Source organism: Limanda limanda, chromosome 14 (genome assembly GCF_963576545.1).
Source record: "Limanda limanda chromosome 14, fLimLim1.1, whole genome shotgun sequence".
Taxonomy (NCBI): Eukaryota; Metazoa; Chordata; class Actinopteri; order Pleuronectiformes; family Pleuronectidae; genus Limanda; species Limanda limanda.
The window spans coordinates 3,412,463-3,430,971 of NC_083649.1; the positions used below are offsets into that span (position 1 = coordinate 3,412,463).

Here is an 18,509-nt window from a genome sequence, read left to right on the forward strand (position 1 = left end):
CATGGCAGGAAGTATTTGTACTTCATTACTTGACACCTCTGTCACCCACCCACCCACACAGACACACACACACTCACCCACACAGACACACACACACTCACCCATACAGACACACACACACACACACACACTCACCCATACAGACACACACACACACACACCCACCCACACAGACACACACAAGCTGTAGCTGCAGCTCCATGTTTGTTATACTTTTAGCAAAGAGTTTCTAATATGACACTGTTTGTATCAGCGATCAACATCTGGATGAATGTCCTGGATGTTACAGATGTCAGGAGGGCTCCTCAGGGAGATAGTGTAGTAGAGGCTAATTCATTCAAATATCAGTGCTGGTAGATGAATTGTATATAAACTTTATTTTAATATGATAATGATGCAACATAGACTGTATGGATACAAACAAAGCTGAAAATTGCACGTTTTTTTCTGCAAACCTGTATGATTTATTTTAAGTTTTTAAAAGCTGAATAAACAAAGCAACTCTTCAAAAGTATTTAAAAAAAAACTTATTTACAGCTGTTATATGGATTTATTTAAAACCATAAAACTTTGTGATTCTATCAATGAAAACTATTTTAATATACAAATATCAGTGAAAAGCACAAAGACAGTCTGTTTGTTGCAGGGTTTTATTACCTTGTATTTATCTGCTTCATTTGTACCTGTTCTGTCCATGTTTTAAATTCTGCATTTCAAAAATCTGTAAGGAAGGTTAAGCATTAAAAAGAGAAAGTTGAAAAAAACCTTAGCTCTGGCTTAACTGGAAAAGTTCGAAAACCACTTGATGGTGGTGATGGTTTGGTTTTAGAGGAGAACAGGACGAACATCCTACATGAGGAGCTTCCTTTCATTCATTATTTAATTTATCTACACGGATCAAGACCATAACCAAAGTTATATTTAAATGATAAATACAGTTAATTGATTCTAAAAACAGAAATCTCCCCGGACGAGAGCCAGCAGGAGGATTGTTGGGGCAAGGGTCGGTCCTGTGTGTGTGTGTGTGTGTGTGTGTATGAGAGAGAGAGAGAGAGGGGAGGGGACGAGCGAGAGCTGCTGATAGTCCTGTGAGTGTTTCTGTGTTTGTTATTCTGGGATGAGATCGACTGGAACAAGATCAGTTTCTAAAACCTTAACATGAGGCCAGAGACAAATGTGACAGGACGATTTTTAGCTGCTAAACTTCTTCACGAAAACACTTTTCTACTCAAGCGCAGTTATATGTTAAGCTACTGGAAGTTATTTAATATTTTGGGATATATTATTTTCACCGTTTTAAACCTGATGGAGTTTAACTGCAACCGCAACTTGTCGTGTTATGACGGACGACGGCTGTAACGGATAAAACACACAATCCTGTTTCACCTTAATAGTTTTTTGATAGAATGTCGTATTTGACGGGACTAGCGAGCACTGAGTCGTCTGTGAGGATGACTCCCGACTGCGGCGACGCCCACTGCGCCACAAGGCCTCGGGCGATGGGTTGGATCCTGACCTCCGCCTCCTGCCTCATCGTCTCCACCAACCTGCTGGTGGCGGTCGCTCTGCTGAAGCTGCTCCTGAAGAAGAACCGCCAGAGCTGGTGCTTCGTCCTCAACTTGGCACTGGCCGACGCCCTGGTGGGTGTGGCCATCACCGGCCTGGCCACAGAGGACTTCAACAGCAACGGCTTCCCTCACGGCCAGCACAGCCACGCCCCCGCCGACCCGCCCACCAACGCCACGCCTCCTGCTCAGGGTCGGACCCGCTGCTTGATGCGGATGGCCTTTGTGATATCGCCCAGCACAGCTTCCATCATGTCCATGTTCCTGATCTCCCTGGACCGGTACGCCGCCATCAAGAGGCCGCTGCAGTACTCGCTGCTGTCGGGGAGGGGCACGGCGGCCGTGGCCTTGCTGGCTCTGTGGATCAGCGCCCTCACTGTGGGGTTCTCGCCAGGTGAGATTTAAAAAGGTCAAACTGAACGATTGAAAGAACTGAGATGAACACGAATAGACAGTATTCATCATATTTTCCCTTGTCCCGTGGTACCCGTAAAGGCCGCCTGCTGTCGCCGTTACTTTTTGCTCTTGCTATTGAGCCGCTAGCCATCCGGTTGAGATCTTCCGCACATCTGCAAGGTGTTCAACGGGGAAACATTGAGCACCGTGTCTCCCTGTATGCAGATGATCTATTAATTTACATAACAGACCCTGTTTCGTGTGCCAAAAATTTAATACAGATACTAGATGATTTTGGTGCATTTTCAGGTTACAAAATCAACCTCCGAAAAACTGTCTGTTTCCCAATTAACTTCAAAGCCGAAACACTCACGCGGGGACAAATTCCTTTTAATTTCTCTCCAGAAAGTTTTCAATACCTAGGGATCAACATCACACACTCTTTTAGGGGATTGCATAAAAACAACATTGACAAATTAGTAAATGAAGTCAAAACTGACCTACAGAAGTGGTTCAAGTTGCCTCTATCATTAGCAGGCAGAGTGCAATGCATAACTAGGAATATCCTGAAGAGATTTTTGTTTTTTTTCCAATGTTTACCTCTCTTCCTGACAAAAACATTCTTTAAGAAACTTGATCAAGCTATTCTTTCATTTGTGTGGGGGGGCAGGGTATCCAGGACTAATAAAAGCACCCTACAGACAGCAGGGCAGGAAGGTGGGCTGGGTCTACCTAACTTTATGTTATATTACTGGGCAGCAAATATACAAAAGATACTCAGCTGGTGGTACGAGAGTGAGTTGGACTGGTGTAAGATGGAGTCCCTCTCCTGCCTCACCTCTTCACTTTTGGCTCTGACATGCTCCCCTTTGCCATTCTCAGTTTCAAATTATACCTCAAATCCTGCAATCTTGTCAACACAGTTTCGCAAACATCTCAGGCTAAACAATCTTGCCCTCCTAGGTCCGTTATGCAATAATCATATTTTTTTATCTTCTAAACTTGACTCCGCAGTTACACTTTGGAAGGAGAAAGGTATCATATCATTTCGAGACCTGTTTTTAAATGGTACATTTGTTGACTTTGAGAGTCTGTCCCATGAGCATGACTTGCCCCCCGGACCAACTTCTTTCGTTACCTCCAGGTTCGCAGTTTTATTAAAGATCATTGCAGTACATTTCCACATTTACCGGCAGATTTACCTAAAATTCTTGACAAACCAGAAACTTGGATAAAAATGATATCATAGCTGTACACAGGTATTCTCCAGGCTAACCCCTCTCCACAGATCACAGCAAAACAGGGGTGGGAAAAAGAGCTAGGAATCCAACTCCAGGATCCTTGGTGGGAGAGAGCAAAATTACGAGTGAATAGCTCCTCATCCTGTGCCCGTCTTAACTTAATACAATTCAAAGTACTGCATAGAATGCACTTCAGCAAAGCAACACTAGCTAAGATTTTTCCTGGCAGTAGTGAAGCTTGCAAAGGATGTGCCTTTGTCCCAGCTGACTTAGCCCATACCTTCTGGTCATGCTCGAAGCTAACAGGGTTCTGGAAGAGCTTTTTCGAGATCATGTCGGAGGTTCTAGGTGTAGCTATCACTCCCTGCCCGCTCATTGCTATTTTAGGAGTCCCCTCAAATTATTCAGAATTCAGTAAGCAGACATTAAATGTTTTAGCATTCGCCTCTCTGATTGTCCGCAGGCGTATCCTTCTACACTGGAAGCTGCCTAAACCCCCGGCAGAACAATCCTGGCAAACTGACCTAATGTCATTCCTTAAATTAGAAAAAATCTAATTTTCACTCCGAGGGTCAACTGAGAAATTCTATACTATATGGCAACCTCTTATCTCATATTTCGACAATGTAGCTACAACTCCTACGGTGTAGGGGTGAACAACACGTTATGGTTTTTTTTGTCCAGCTGAGCTCTTACATCAATGTGAATGTACAAATGTAAGGTGGCTGATGAGATATTCTGTTTGAAAAGGGAAGACCAACTGTGGTGGGGGGTGGGATAATGTTTTGTATGTTTTCTACTTGTTGGTTTGTTTGTTTGTATGTTTGTTTATTTGGCAAAAAACCCCAAAACATGCATCTATTTGTAAAGGACATGTAACATGATGTGATGTGTTTCAATAAACAGATTTATAAAAAAAAAAGAAAGAAAGAACTGAGATGAACTGAGATAATCTGTGAAGTAACTCGTGTCCCCTGCCTCCCAGTCATGGTGACGCAGATGCAGGCCGAGGGCTACAAAGGCTTCTGCGCCTTCTTCTCCGTCATCCATGAGGTGGGCGTGATCGTCCTGTTCAGCGTCTGCTTCTTCCCCGTGCTCTCCATGTTCATCTTCATCTACCTGGACATCCTGAAGATCGCCTGCAGCCACCAGAAGCAGATCTTCCAGGTCAGACAGGCGGGCTCCCGGACGACCGACCACGGCCATCCACACCCTCAGCACCATCAGCAGCTGAGAAGCGGCTACTGGACTCACGTCAAGGCGCTGCGCACGGTGGCGCTGCTCGTCGGCTGCTTCTCGGTGCTCTGGACTCCGTTCTTCGTGGTGTGCATCGTGCATCTCCTGTGTGAAAGCTGTGAGCTCACCGTGGTGTTGGAGAATCACCTGTGGCTGCTGGGGCTGAGCAACTCGCTGATCAACCCCGTGGTGTACGCCTTCTGGCAGAGGGAGGTGCGGCTGCAGCTGGCGGCCATGTTTTCCTGCTTCAGGGGCCGGTCGCCGGCTGCCGGACCTCCAGGAATCGCAGGAAGACACGACTCTGAGGCGGCTGTGCCGACTCAAGCCTACGTCTGCGGTGGAGATACGGTAAACCCCATTCTGCTGCGGCAAATTAACAATGAGGCTCACGCTGCGGGACAATCTGCCACGACAGGTTTATAAAAGACACCAGAAAACTTGAGTGTTGTTGACGGCTGTGTCTCCATTCAGGGGCTGAATCCTCTGGGGACCGATTGGATCGCAGTGGCACAGCAGGACTTTCCCGTTTCGATGGCTTCTTCAACCGCAGCCGACCAATGTGTCCTTCCAAAGGGCGGGACCTTCCTCTTCTAACCTATCCAAAGATTCATTGGTCCACATGTCAGGGAACCATCGGACATTTAAACGTGGTCGTGGTCCTCTCTACGGAGGCCGCCATGTTTCTTGTCGTAGCCCGAACTGGACAAACTAAAGGTTCTTTGAGTTTTTATGAAACCTGAAGCTACCAAAGGTTCTTTTTCATGTTTGGAAGCGGAGGGTGAGGTAAGAGGTGTTCGGCTGCAACATGACACTTCACCACTAGATGTCACTAAATCCTACACACTGAACCTTTAAGTACTTTAATTTCAACTGAATTTAAAATAAGAAATGTTATTTTACGATGTTAATAATATCTCACAGTGCCACTGAGCCTCAGCTTGATTTGAGCCATTTCTTTTCCAGAATGTTATTTATAAATATAACCAGGAAACCTCCCCCCCCCCCCGATACCTCATCTCATTTACACTGACGCTTCAGTGCATCTGTTCCTTCTACGTCAACGACCGGGTCTCAGATTTTTCTAGTAGCTGTAATGAATCCGATTTGGCGCGAAATAATATACGAATATCTGAAAATACAAACAAACATGGAGAACTGCATGTTTGTTTTCGCGGTAACTCAATGAGCGCCGCGATATGTCGACCATGAAAAGTATTTATGTCCTTCACATTACGGGCTCTTGAGTTTTGCGTCTTCAGGTGACCAATGACGCACGGGAAAAGTCGTAAATGTGAGAGTCCAGCGTTAATAAAAGCTTCTGAGCAGGTGGCTGTTGCTGTGGTCGGGCAGATTTCTGAGCCACTGTTTATTAATCTTTCATCAGGTGCACAATTTCGACTAAAACTAAAAACTTAGACGATATTCTTATACATTTATCTCGTCTAATGACAATGAATGAGAATGAATGAGCTCAGAGTTTTTACCTCTGTCCAAACGAAACTAAGGATTCGTTATGATCCGGAAAAAGAACTCGATCCTGAACCAGTGTTTAACGAGATTTGTTCCTTGATTCATGGATCTTGATGAAAACAATCTGACATGATACGTGATATTTATGAGTGTGTGATATTTGCTGCAGAGCCAAATAAAAATGTGGATGAAATGAATTTAAATATGTTTTTCTTAAGGGGCCTGTTGGGCCTTGGTTCAGGTTTAATCTCAACTCAGTGACAAATTTTAAACCTTTAATGTAAAACCATCTGTAACACATTTATTGCATAAATTATAAATTGACCATAAATAATTCAAGATTCGATTGCTGAATAGAAAAACCATTAAACACATAAAACACCTCTAAATTCAAGATATTAAACATTTAACACAGGCCGTTTTTAAAAAAGGGACATAACTAAAGAAATATGTAGTAAATAAAACCTAACAAACCACAGAGCAACAACCAGCAAACAGTACACAACATAACACAACAACAACAACAACAAACAAGGATTTTAAACACAGTGAGGAGCTGAAATAATGAAAATGTGCAGAGGCTTCACTGATGCATCATTTTGAACGTAATCTAGAAACCAAATATCAGTGTAAGATGACTTCAGCCTCTTAGGTTGGAGATTTCCAGGTTAACCAAAAGAAAAACTTAATCCTCCAGTCCTAACTGAATCAGTTTTTCGGTTTTTAAGATTTCTGAAACCTCGTCTGTGCAGAGTCGAGTGAATCACAGGTCAGGAGACAGCCTGGAACCTGCAGCATCACACACACGACTGCTGAGCTCTGCTTTCTGCTGCTTTATTACATCCCTGTGATTAAGCAGCTCTGAGCCGACGCTGGTCAGATAACAGACGAGCGGGTTTGTCTGCTCAGGACTTGTTTTGCCGCTGGCTAATGATTACCGTCCACTTAGCGAGTGAATCGACGAAGCACTCACACCAGATGAGCTCTGTGATTTCTACGTGGGGATCACACGGCAAACATTTACCTCAGCTCGTGAAGAGTCTATAAAGTGTAATCAGACGAGCAGAAGTGGAAAATGCAGCTGATTTATCTTTGCTTGTTTTGCCGTGTGTCACATTATCGGTTTAACCTTTTTTGTGTCCTTGTGTAAACAGTGAGAAAAGACTTGTGGCACTGTAACACACATTAAAGGACATTTCTGATTTCATTCAAACTTTATTGTCACTTTTTATTTGTTTATTTGAGTTTGTGAATCTTCAGGGACTTTTCACACTTTCCTAGTTTGGTCCAGACCAGGGGTTTTCAACCGGGGGTCCGCGGCCCCCTGGTCGTCCGCGACAGCATTGCAAGGGGTCCGCAAAATTCGCTTTGATATTTCAACACATTTCCAGATTTCTCTTGAATATCGTGAAAAATATCTAAAATAAGAAAAAAATGTCTAAAATAATATAAAGGTGATTATGCGGTTAAACTTAAGTAGGCCTCAATCGTTTGTGTGATATTGTATGATTATCATTTGTGACATATTCTGCATTACTTTGTCATCTTCCCTCTTCAGTTGTAGCCCCAGTTTATGTTGATTGTTATTGATCACCGTTACTTTAACGTTCTCTCAACATGTCAGCTACATGTCTGTACATTTAAGTCATGAACATTATATATTGATGTTCATATGGTTCTGAGATGCAGTTCAACTACAAACTGCATTTTCATTTTGTTTTCAATTCTTAAGCACTGAAAATCAACCGTTTTTGTTGTTTTCACAGATTTTTCTAGATTTATTTGAGGTTTTTAAATAAAACCAACATGGAAAACCAAATGTTAAAACTTCCTTAGGCACATACGCGTGCGTAGGCACATCAGTGGGCCGCGGATTACTTTCGAGTCAGAATGGTCCCTGGGACAAACCAGTTGAGAACCCCTGGTCCAGACAACCGGCGTTTATGGTCTGAACCAAAATATCAGTGTGAAAGGTTCCTCTGACCAAGATTCGTGAAACATTCTCTGAGAAATCAAGGAAAATGTTGGAAAATATTAGTAAACTGCTCGGCCCAGGATCTCAAAAAAATCTCAAAAAGTGTAAAAATGAAGAGAAATCAAAAGGCAAACATATTTATTAACAAGCTGCAGACACTGGAGACTGAGAATCAATGAAGGGAAACATGGAATCACTCTGATTTCTTTACAATGACACCGGACTGTAAATATGTATTTCTAATAATAAACTGGAATGTTCTCCACAACACAAAATAATCAAATCCTCCACGTCAACGATTCAGAGAAAAATAAACCCAACCACAGTGAGATCACATTAAATAACAGTCCGAGGTTGATCCCGAGTGTGTGTGTGTGTGTGTGTGTGTGTGTGTGTGTGTGTGTGCTAGCTGCGCTGGGGCCCCTGGCTCCTCATGGGGCTGAAGAACGGATGCCACAGCGCCTCCTCCAGGGTGATGCGTCTGTAGACGTCGTACTCCAACATGAGGCCGAGCAGGTCGAACAGCTCCCGCTCCTCCTCGCTCTTCCTCTCCATGAACTGCTGAGGGGCGAACGACAGGAGGAGCCAATCACACGCACGCAAACGGTTACAGTCGCCAATGTTCACTTCCTGTTCACTTCCTGTTCACTTCCTGTTCACTTCCTGTTCACTTCCAATATGAGTGAGCGAGGAGGCGAATAAAACATCCGCTTCCTGTCACCTCAGATCAGCTCGCAGCTATCGGAAGTGATCGGGAGGCGAAGGTTTAAACTGACCTCTCACCTGTGACCTCTCACCTGTGACCTCTCACTGCCTCAGGACCGCAGCTGATTGGCTGAGAGAGGTGTGACACGTACCTTCAGTGGTTTGCAGTGTTTCCAGCTGGAATCGTCAGAGGAGGAGCTTCTCTCGTCCCAGTTCAGTCGCTCGTTGTGAACGTAATGCTGCTTTCTACACACAACACAGGACACGTGGGTTATAGTTAGATCTAGATCGTGTGTGTGTGTGTGTGTGTGTGTGTGTGTGTGTGTGTGTGTGTGTGTGTGTTTGTGTGTGTGTGTGTGTGTGAAGTTACTTGGTCTGTTTCAGCAGTTGCGGGGGAATCGGTCCCAGGACTTTCTCCATCATGGCCAAATGTTCTTTACTGTCGTGGGTCTGAAATGACAGATAATCAGAGCAATGTATGGCTGTGTGTTTGTGTGTGTTTGTATGTGTGTGTGTGTGTGTGTGTGTACCTGGAAGAGTGTGTGTCCCAGGTAAAACTCCATGAGGACGCAGCCCAGACTCCAAACATCACACGAATGGTTCCAGCCCAGATCTGAGCACAGACACACACTTACTAATACAAACTGACCTGCCACTATCTGGAATGGTAAAGTGTGTGTGTGTGTGTGTTTGTGTGTGTGTGTGTGTGAGTTGTGTGTGTACCCAGTATGACCTCTGGAGCTCGGTAGTGCCGTGTCGACACCAGGGATTCGTGGTGTTCGTGGTCAAATGTGGCGGTGCCGAAATCCACCACCTTCACGTCCAGACTCCTCAGTTTCATCTCCTTCAACACACACACATACACACACACACAGACACACACACAGACACACATATAGACACACACACATTTATTTCTACTTTCTTATTTTCTAAACGCTGACACCCACATGTTCAGAAGTTTTACCTCCTTGTCGTTGAACTCGCAGTCGGAGGAAACTAACAGAATGTTCTCTGGCTTCAGGTCGGTGTGGGTCAGTTTGTTACGGTGCAGAACTGAAACACACAATGTAACACACACATTTGTTATTGTGCTTACACACACACACACACACACACAGACACACACTGGACTTACAGCACACGGCTCTGAAGATCTGGAAGGCCATGTGGCGGATCTGCTCCACGCTGAACGGCAGGAAGTGGTTCAGGCGCAGGAACTCGAAGGTGCTGAGGCCGAGCAGCTCCAGCACGATGCAGATGTGACCTTCGTGCTCGAACCAGGTCAGCATCCGCACGCAGGCGCTGGGGACAGGAAGTGACCCGTCAACGTGAGCCGCGGCGTTTAATCAACCAACGACGCTGACGAATTTAATTACAAAACGGATCCTGACGACTTTATTTGCACATTTATCAATTTAAAAACAAGTTATCTTCAACTACAGCAAATTGAATGGTACAACAATCACTATATTACAGATGTTTGTTTTATTGACTTATGATTCAGGATGAACTCGTCTGCAGCTTCACTCACAATCTGTGGTCCTCATCCAGGCTGTTGATCTCCTCCAGGACTGCGATCTCCGACCGGGCGACTTCACGGTAACAGTCGATGTTCTTCACGATCTTCACAGCAACGTGCTCGTCTCTGCTGGAGAAACAAAACGTGTGTTTCTGTCACATTCGGTTTCCACGAGGACTAAACCCATTAAATTTGGTTTTCTTACTTTTCTCTATCGATGCACTCGACCACTTTTCCAAAGGCTCCAGATCCCAGCGTAGAAACCACCTCGTCTGGAAGACAACAATTCACAGAGGTCACTTGAAAAGTCCATGTTACATCCTTCAGCAGATTTATTTTTCTTCCCTTTATCTTTATACACAAACTTTCAGTTTTATTTATCTTAAACATTTTTTAGTCAGTGTTTGCTTTGGGCAGGAATTTATTTTCAAGCATCAGGCTGTAAAGTTATTAAAAATATAAAAACAATGAGTAGAAACCAACGATGAACTTCAGTTTCAAAATCTTGAGTTTGGCATTTTGTCTTTTTGGTGTTTTTGAAACCGAAGTAACCATATTTGGAGGAGCTGGGGGTGGAGCCTATCTGGTCTGTTTACTAAATGAACATCAGCTGTTTGAAGAAGACTTGAAACTAAAGATTGAGACTTAAACTCCTGAATGTTTCCTGACGTTATAAAGTGAGAAGTAGAGTCACTTTCTATAGAAACAAGTCCAGATAATTATGGGTTCAGGCACTATTGTCCAATTTACTATTATATTTATTGGAGTTTATTATATTATAGCTCTGTGTTCACACCACCAGTATCTCACTGGAACCAACTGCTGCTACTTGTCAATTCAAATCTTAGAACGTGAGACAAATGTCAACTTTTCCTCTGCTGGTGTGAATACAAATCCGATGTGAACTCGACACAACGAAGCCACAACAAGGACAAAAAGACACTTAGAGAGGAATGAAGGCGTTGAATACATCTTCCGTTCATCACCAGGCCGACGTGATAGACCAGGTGTCCCTCCTCTTCGTCCTCCTCACAGCTCGGCACCTCCTGACTCGTCTTCACTCCATCACCACCGGCACTGACAGCGCTGTCACCGAGAGAAGCCGATTCCAGGAGGGAGGGGTGGACCGGCTGAGGCGGTGGTGACGTGACGAAGTGAGTGTTGTGTTGGTGGTGGCGGTCAACATTAGAGACATTCAGGGCGACATGTGGACAAGGACGAGGGGGACAATAAAACAACAAGACATATAAGAGACAATAAAGGACATTAGAATTATTTAAATCTTTCAAAAGGGTTAAAGCAATGTTGGAATTAAGATGAAGAACCATAAAAAATAAAATTAACATCAGTTTGTGCGAGAGGAAGGAAATCTACCAAAAATGACGAATACAAGTTTGGTCCTCTTGTGTTTTTAGATAAAACCAGGCAAATATAAACAACACACAAATAATTTCATATTCATAATTTCAATAGTGAAAGCAAAAGAATAATTTATACAAACATCCCATGTTTCATGTGAGGGACGACACATTTATTGGACTTAGACATGATGGATGTCCGGACCCTCAGAGTGAATGATGGATTACTGCCCAGTCGGGAGCCTGAGATTTAATTATTATGTTCACAATCAGAGAAGAGGAGGAGGATGAAGAAGAAGAAGAAGAAGACTCTCATACCGAGGTTTCTGTTCCCGTGGCGACGACGACTGTGTTGAAGCTTCCGCTCTTTCCTTCAGTTTGCAGGAGGTCAGATTTGGGTTCGTCGCCATCTACCAGCGGAGAGAGAAGAAGAAGAAGAAGAAGCTCCTGATGTATAAATACATTTACAACTGTTGCAGGAGTCAGATTTTCTTTCCGGATAACTGACGACACACTATTTATACCGACTGGACGAAAACCTCTTCTCATTTCACACGTCCTCTTAAAGGGAACTCGTGTTGAATCTCTAAGAGGAAGTGATTCTACCTCTCTTGTAGCCACAGCCGTCCTCTCTGATTCCCATGGTGCCGATCTCCACGCCGGGCTGTGTCTCCTGTCTCTGCTCCCACGTCTCCAGACCCGGGACGTCTGCTGAGGACGGGACACGAGGGAAACAGGATCACAGGGACGGAGGGTTGAGACATGAGGGAGGTAAAAAAAGAAAGTTTGGCCTGAGAGCAACACTGCAAAAAAATCAGGATGATTTATTTATCCTCCGCTGCTCAGACTCAGCTCCTCAGGCTCGGCTCTGGAATCGGTTTAATCTACAATTAATCTATATTTCTCTGCACTTATAGGTATGTATGTAATGTATGTAATCTTAAAAATGTATCTTAATCTTAATATATTTACATAGATTCTGTAGTATTCAAGATCTTTTGGGATTTGATCTGTAGGCTTCATGAAGTAGTTGTACTTCTGGATGTGTACATAATGTGTCCAGAGCGTTATATTTTCAATATTGATCCATTGACATTATGTGTGTTTGTGTATTATTATGCAAATATATGCATGTTGGGGCGGATCTAGTTTATATGTTAACAGATGGGACCAATCTATGGTTTCTGTCATTTTAGAAAGTTCTCATCATACGACGTATGTTCAAGTTTTTGTTGATTCAAGAGTCAGAGTCAATTTTAGCCTCATTTTGTACAGAGAGAGGAAGTGGAGACGCGTCCTCCATCTTTATTTACAGTCTAAAATTACCACTAGAATTTAATCTGTACTAGAATTTGCTATTTTTTTCCCCTAGCAACATAAAGGATATTTTGAAAGTGAGTAATTTATCATAATTTGATTATCATTAGGATTCATTCTGTTCTTCTATCCGGACCAAATATCATGGAAGTCAAGCAGAGATTAATCAAGATATTTTATTCTGGATTAAATTTGACAGAAGGACACAAGTTTACAAGACTGACAGATGACTGATCCTAACCCTAACCCATGCATCGAATATTAAATCTCTATTAACCTGTTGTTCTGTCCTGGTTCAGGTAAAGTGACAGTAAATACATTTAACTCACGAGATCTGCTGCAGCAGCCGATTGAAGAATTCACAAACTCTTCAGCGTCCTCCTCCTCCTCTTCTCAGCTGCTCGGTCACACTCTGTGAAGGTGGATATCTATAAAACATAAACACAGAACTGATCCGTCACGTTGGGCCTCAGAGAAACTTCACAGCTCGTCCTCCTGGTATTCAAACCCTCCGTCCTCCACGGAGCTTCAGCCACAGGGGGCGAAGGTTTCCCTGTCCGTCCCTAAAGCCGTCTTTCTGTTTTCAGATCTAAACATAGTGTCCGACCCCTCCGGCCCATTGGTCCTTATCTCCAGGGCTTCCCCTGGCCCTTGGAGAAGCTTGAGTTACGAGTTCACATTTAGCGGAGCAGAGTCCGAAAGGGTGAGAAGAAAACATGAAACCTTTATGATCTCTGTGGGGATATCAGCTTTTTAGAGCTTTTTAAATTTAATTAAAAAGCCGGGAAACAAGAGTAGAAAATTCAAATATATAAAGATAGAAAAGCACGAGTGAACAAGTGCCTGTTGGTTTCTAACACTTAAAAACACAAAGCAAATATATGTTTAAAGCTTATTACGATTACTATTAACTTTAAATTGAATTTCACTTCTTTATCTGTCTGTTTCTTCCATTTCTCCTATTCAATCTATTCAATCATTTACTTTATTTCCTTTCTCTGAATTTCTTTCCCTTTAATAACCTTAATTTTAATCTAAGATATTACTGTACAAGGTACTTTATTGTATCTTTATCATTTTCACATCTCTCCTAGAATTTAATTATAGATGTTCATCTTGAAACTTATCCTGTATATTTGATTTTCCAAAGCAGTAAAAAGAGCCACTAACATGTAAATGCTGCTTTCAGACCTGAACTGAATTTTGAGTGTTTTCCTGACGTTTTCCAGAGCGTCTGTATATATGTGAGAATGTAAATGTTCGAGTCAGCTGCTTCGGATGTTTACCAGAACTTTTCCTGCAGCCCTGAAGTATAATGTCTAAATGAGTCCATGTGAGAAAACACCTGAACGTTCCCAAAGTGTTTCTGTTGTTGTGAACGAGTCGGACCTGAACATTCTCCTGTGAAAGACAGTTTCTGGTGTTCCAGAGACTTTAAGGGGGAGAAATCAAAGTAGAAACTAAACTGAGGCTGAAGTGAGAATCTCACTTTTGTCTCCTGAGAATCAGAAGTCAAATCTCTGAGCAGAAGAACCAGGTGACTCCTCAGAGCTCACATACTTTCCATTGTCACTATATTTTTAACGACCTATTTCCAGCCTTTAGTTCCTGTGTTCGTGGGATTAACTGAAAATAACTTCACGTTCCTCTCAGAGCCGACACTGGTCCACTGGTCAAGGTTCTCCTGACCACGATGAAGACTCCGGGACGAAGAGGAACCAGCTTCACAGTTTGAGACTTTAAATACAAAGATAACAGAGTCAAATCAAATCACTGCTTTCAATGGTTTGAGTCTGAAAATAAGCAAAACACCAAATATTACCTTTTACTTCAAGTAGCTAAATCAGAATGTCTCTCGGACTCCGACGCCTCAACACCAGCTCGTCCACAGCTTTACAGTTTGCACTAGCGGCCGTGACGGAACGCAGATTCGTCACATTCACTGGAGCTCGGCCAGAGAGCTTGTCAGTGCTTCACACTCGTCTTCATGCAGTGAGGGACCCGTCCGTCCCCTCGTCCACAAATAGCTGACATGCCTCTCACAGCAGAGGCCTCTCTCTTTCTCTTCATGTTATTTATCCTCGTTTCATCACCTGCTGCTCCACGTCTGTTCTGTACATTCACCTTCATCACGTCAGAAGTGAGACTTAACATCTGAGCCTCCAACAACCTGCTCCAGTTACCAGTTTGACCAGTTCTCCAGACCAGTAGCAGGAAGCAGAGATTCAGAAGAACATCCTAAACGTTTAAACTCAAGTATTTACTCCTTTTTTTATTATTAAATGCACGTTAATTGTATATTGGAATATCTGCACTAAGCTGACTGGCTGATAAGCTGCAGAGGGACTTTCCTTTTTATAGCCAACAATGTGAGGGGGGGGGGCTCTCCCAGGAATAGACCTGTATCTCCATGGCGCCGGGCTCAGCTGCGTCTGAGCGGCTGTAAATCACGGCTGAGGACGACTCGCTCCTGCTGACAACCTGCGGGAGCGTTGTCACTCACTTAAGATGCTCCGACACTCACTAATCACAGGCCAGTGCCAGCAGCCCGGGGGGGGGGGGGGGGGACCCTCAGGAAACCAGGGACGGACCCGGACACGGTTCAGCTGCAGCCGCGTCTCCAACAGGACAGTTTATACGATTTAATTCAGAATCGGGCGGATATTTGATCTTAAACAAAAAAAATTTGGGATAAAAGACTTGTCTCTGTTTGGGTAAGGAACTAAGGAACTCCTCCTAAAGGCCTAAAAGTAAATGCTCCGTGTGGCGTCCCACAGGGATCAGTCTCTGTCCCCTTGTCATTTAAATTCTAATATTATGTTATTTCTTTCTTATGTGAAGTACTTATTGCGTTTTTATGCTTTAAAATGTATGCACCTATTGACCAAAGAAAATTCCAGGTAGGTGTAAACCGACTTGGCAATAAATCCTTTCTGATTCTGGTTTTGATTGTATTGTTTTTAATATTGTTTTAATTTCACCATTAGTGACGTACAGAGGCAGAATTGTAAGATCGGAAACTAAAGAGTTTCTTTTTGCATATGAAAAACTCAGCAGGAGATTTTCCGGGTCAGACGAATTCACAACAGCAGGAAAACGACCGTAACCTTCAGGCGATGGAGGCGGAGCCTGTGAGGATCTGACGTATAAACTCGACTGTGTTTTTGTTTCCAGCACATAGACACCAGCGTCATCCCTTATCGGAAACAAGCTCAGGAATCTCCTCGTCTTTCCAAGCTGACATCTTTGTCCTCTATTGCATCGCTCCTCTATCACACCCGGAGGATTTGCATTTTAAACATCCTCAACACAACCACTCGCTCATTGTGTATTTCCCATGGAAGCACTTGAATATTTTTCAGCATAAATAACGTTTCTTGTGTATGTTTGTTTACGTTTTTCATTTCTTTTTGTTGTAATCATTTTGCCGTTCTCCAGTCGGTTGTGTTGTTGTCTGCAGCAGTAAAACGACAATAAAGAACTTGACTCTTTAACCTTTGGCTCGACTCTAATTGAAAATTGAGAGGAAGGAATCCGATGCCGATGGTTGAGATCTCTGAGTGAGAGCTGTAATTGAGGGAGATTATCAGTTGTGGTTTAACAGTTCATCTGACGTGGCTGAAAATACACTGAGGTGAAATCTCAGTCCTGACTCTGTAAACGGACCCGGCTCCAACACTTAGCGCTATGCTAACCATACCGCGGGGCGGGGGGGCGTCCACCCCGGAGAGGAGAGAACACTGAGTCACTGTCTCAGAGGGAAGTGTGGAGCCGTGAAACTGTTCAACACAATTTAATCTCTGACTCTGAGTGTTGAAAGTGATCTAATCAGATTCGTTAACAGGAAACATGGCTGTAAAAAATGAGACGATTTGAATATAGCTTCTCTTTTTGCTGAGAGTCAATGATCAGGCGTAGGGACCTGAGATTACTTTGTAAATGTTCATGTTATAAACAGCATTGTCAGATTATGCCCTTTGTATGATGTACGGTTACTGTTATATAAATTCCCATATTGTATAATAATCTGATCGTTTAGTATTAGTTGTAATCAGTCTTCATTTTCGCATTAAAACTAGATTCCCATCATGATCAGGAGAGTAAAACAAGATAAAACTATATCATGTTTCAACAATTATCATTCTGCTGTCGTGGGGAAAATACATTCTGGCTTGTTTGTATTTTTTTAAACCAAGAATCACTTTGGGTGAAACAAACAACAACAGTTCAATAAAAAAATTTGGATTGAACTTGTTTCAGTAAAACTTTAGACTGTGGAGAAAGGATAAGTGAAAGAAAAACGCTATCAGAGGAAACTGTAAAAGTCAAATTCAAATCTTCATCGAAACTTTTCTGCAGCAGTAGAAGATCTGTTTGAAGATTTATCACTTCTGCAGGTTGTGTACGAAATGGAGCTGATGAGGTCAAAGTTATTCTTCAGAGAAACAAATCTCACTTTTCATAAAACTATTTAATTTCCTTGTCGATGCTGCTCAGGCTGTAACTCTTTATAATTTACTGTCTCTAGGTTATCGAACAGCTTTTGATTTCAATGTTGGTAAAAGACTAAAACTAATATAAGATCACACGTATATTTTCTAACAATGTCGGTGGATCTGTAGCCAAAATCTGAAAATCCTTCATGTCAAATATGATTTTTCTAAAACGATTATATAGTATTTGAAGATACTTTAATAACCTCTGCAGGTCTTGCGTCAAACTGTCCCATCGAGTTCAAATGGAGACGTCCCATTACCACAAAGCTTTGAAAAGACAGGTGGGTAAAGCAGCTGAAGTAAATAAAAGCAAATATCAGCATGAAAATGTTCAGTTATCGGCAAATATGATAAAAAAATCTGTTATTGGCTAAATATAATAAAACATTTCTGAAACATTCTGCTCCAGAAACCTTTGAATATTAAATCTGAATAGACTCTGTGTGTAGCTGTGATGTCTCTGCTCACCTGTCTGTCTCACTGAAGCTCTGATGTCCTCTGCTGCTCATCCACAATGACTCTGAGCCATTTGGGATCCCGCTGCTCTGTTTGACCAACATACCCCCCCGTCCCCCCCCCCCCCCCCACTCACCACGGGGGAATGCTAACACTCGCTGCCGCGCCGCCGAGCGGCAGAAATGACGTCCGAGGTGCAAAATAATACACGATGTCCCACAGGAGACCGACACGGAGACATTCCTGCGCAGCCCAGGGCCGTAAAAACCTTCAGCCATGGGGGGTGTGGAGGGTGGGGTGGGGGGTGGGAGGGGGGGACCCGACCCTTGGCCCGACCCAGCAGGGGAGCTCCGCTTTCATCGCCCCGGAGAAAACACAGTGTACCGTGTCCGATCGGGACCTGTTGATGCAGGACGATGCAGGAGGTTGTGTGATGTAGTAAGTGATACAAGGGGGGGGGGGGGTGTTGGGTCCATGTCAACAAAAGTGTGGCAGAAAAATCCAGGTCCACAACTGGAACCAGGAGGATTTCACAGGATCTGTCAACTGATGTTTGTGGACACGATATTTTGTACTGATCTGACTTTACTTTACTTTACTTTACTTTACTTTACTTTACTTTACTTTACTTTACTTTACTGTCCGTCCTCAGAGATCCGATCCGACGTGGACGGCGCCGCACTGAGGACGTGTTTAGCAGCGTTCAGACCTGCTCACATGTGACTGAACTACTCGAGGACGAAACATGTTAATACCAGGTCTTAACAAGATA

General features: G+C 43.3%; 2 protein-coding genes across 2 annotated transcripts; one reads left to right on the forward strand and one right to left on the reverse strand.

The window, feature by feature from the left end:
* The first annotated feature begins 1,406 nt into the window (after window positions 1-1,406).
* On the forward strand, window positions 1,407-5,032 carry LOC133019754 (glucose-dependent insulinotropic receptor). Its single transcript, XM_061086311.1, has 3 exons — window positions 1,407-1,959; window positions 4,188-4,786; window positions 4,910-5,032. Exons 1-3 carry the CDS (start codon window positions 1,407-1,409, stop codon window positions 5,030-5,032), a joined length of 1,275 nt encoding a protein of 424 aa, XP_060942294.1.
* Window positions 5,033-8,288: 3,256 nt separating this feature from the next.
* LOC133019755 (dual specificity protein kinase CLK4-like) lies at window positions 8,289-18,015 on the reverse strand. Its single transcript, XM_061086312.1, has 13 exons — window positions 17,874-18,015; window positions 12,075-12,179; window positions 11,787-11,878; window positions 11,081-11,240; window positions 10,316-10,382; window positions 10,123-10,236; window positions 9,727-9,893; window positions 9,556-9,644; window positions 9,312-9,432; window positions 9,119-9,201; window positions 8,959-9,038; window positions 8,741-8,834; window positions 8,289-8,444 (listed from the first exon to the last, which is right to left on the reverse strand). Exons 1-13 carry the CDS (start codon window positions 18,013-18,015, stop codon window positions 8,289-8,291), a joined length of 1,470 nt encoding a protein of 489 aa, XP_060942295.1.
* Between the last annotated feature and the right edge of the window lie 494 nt (window positions 18,016-18,509).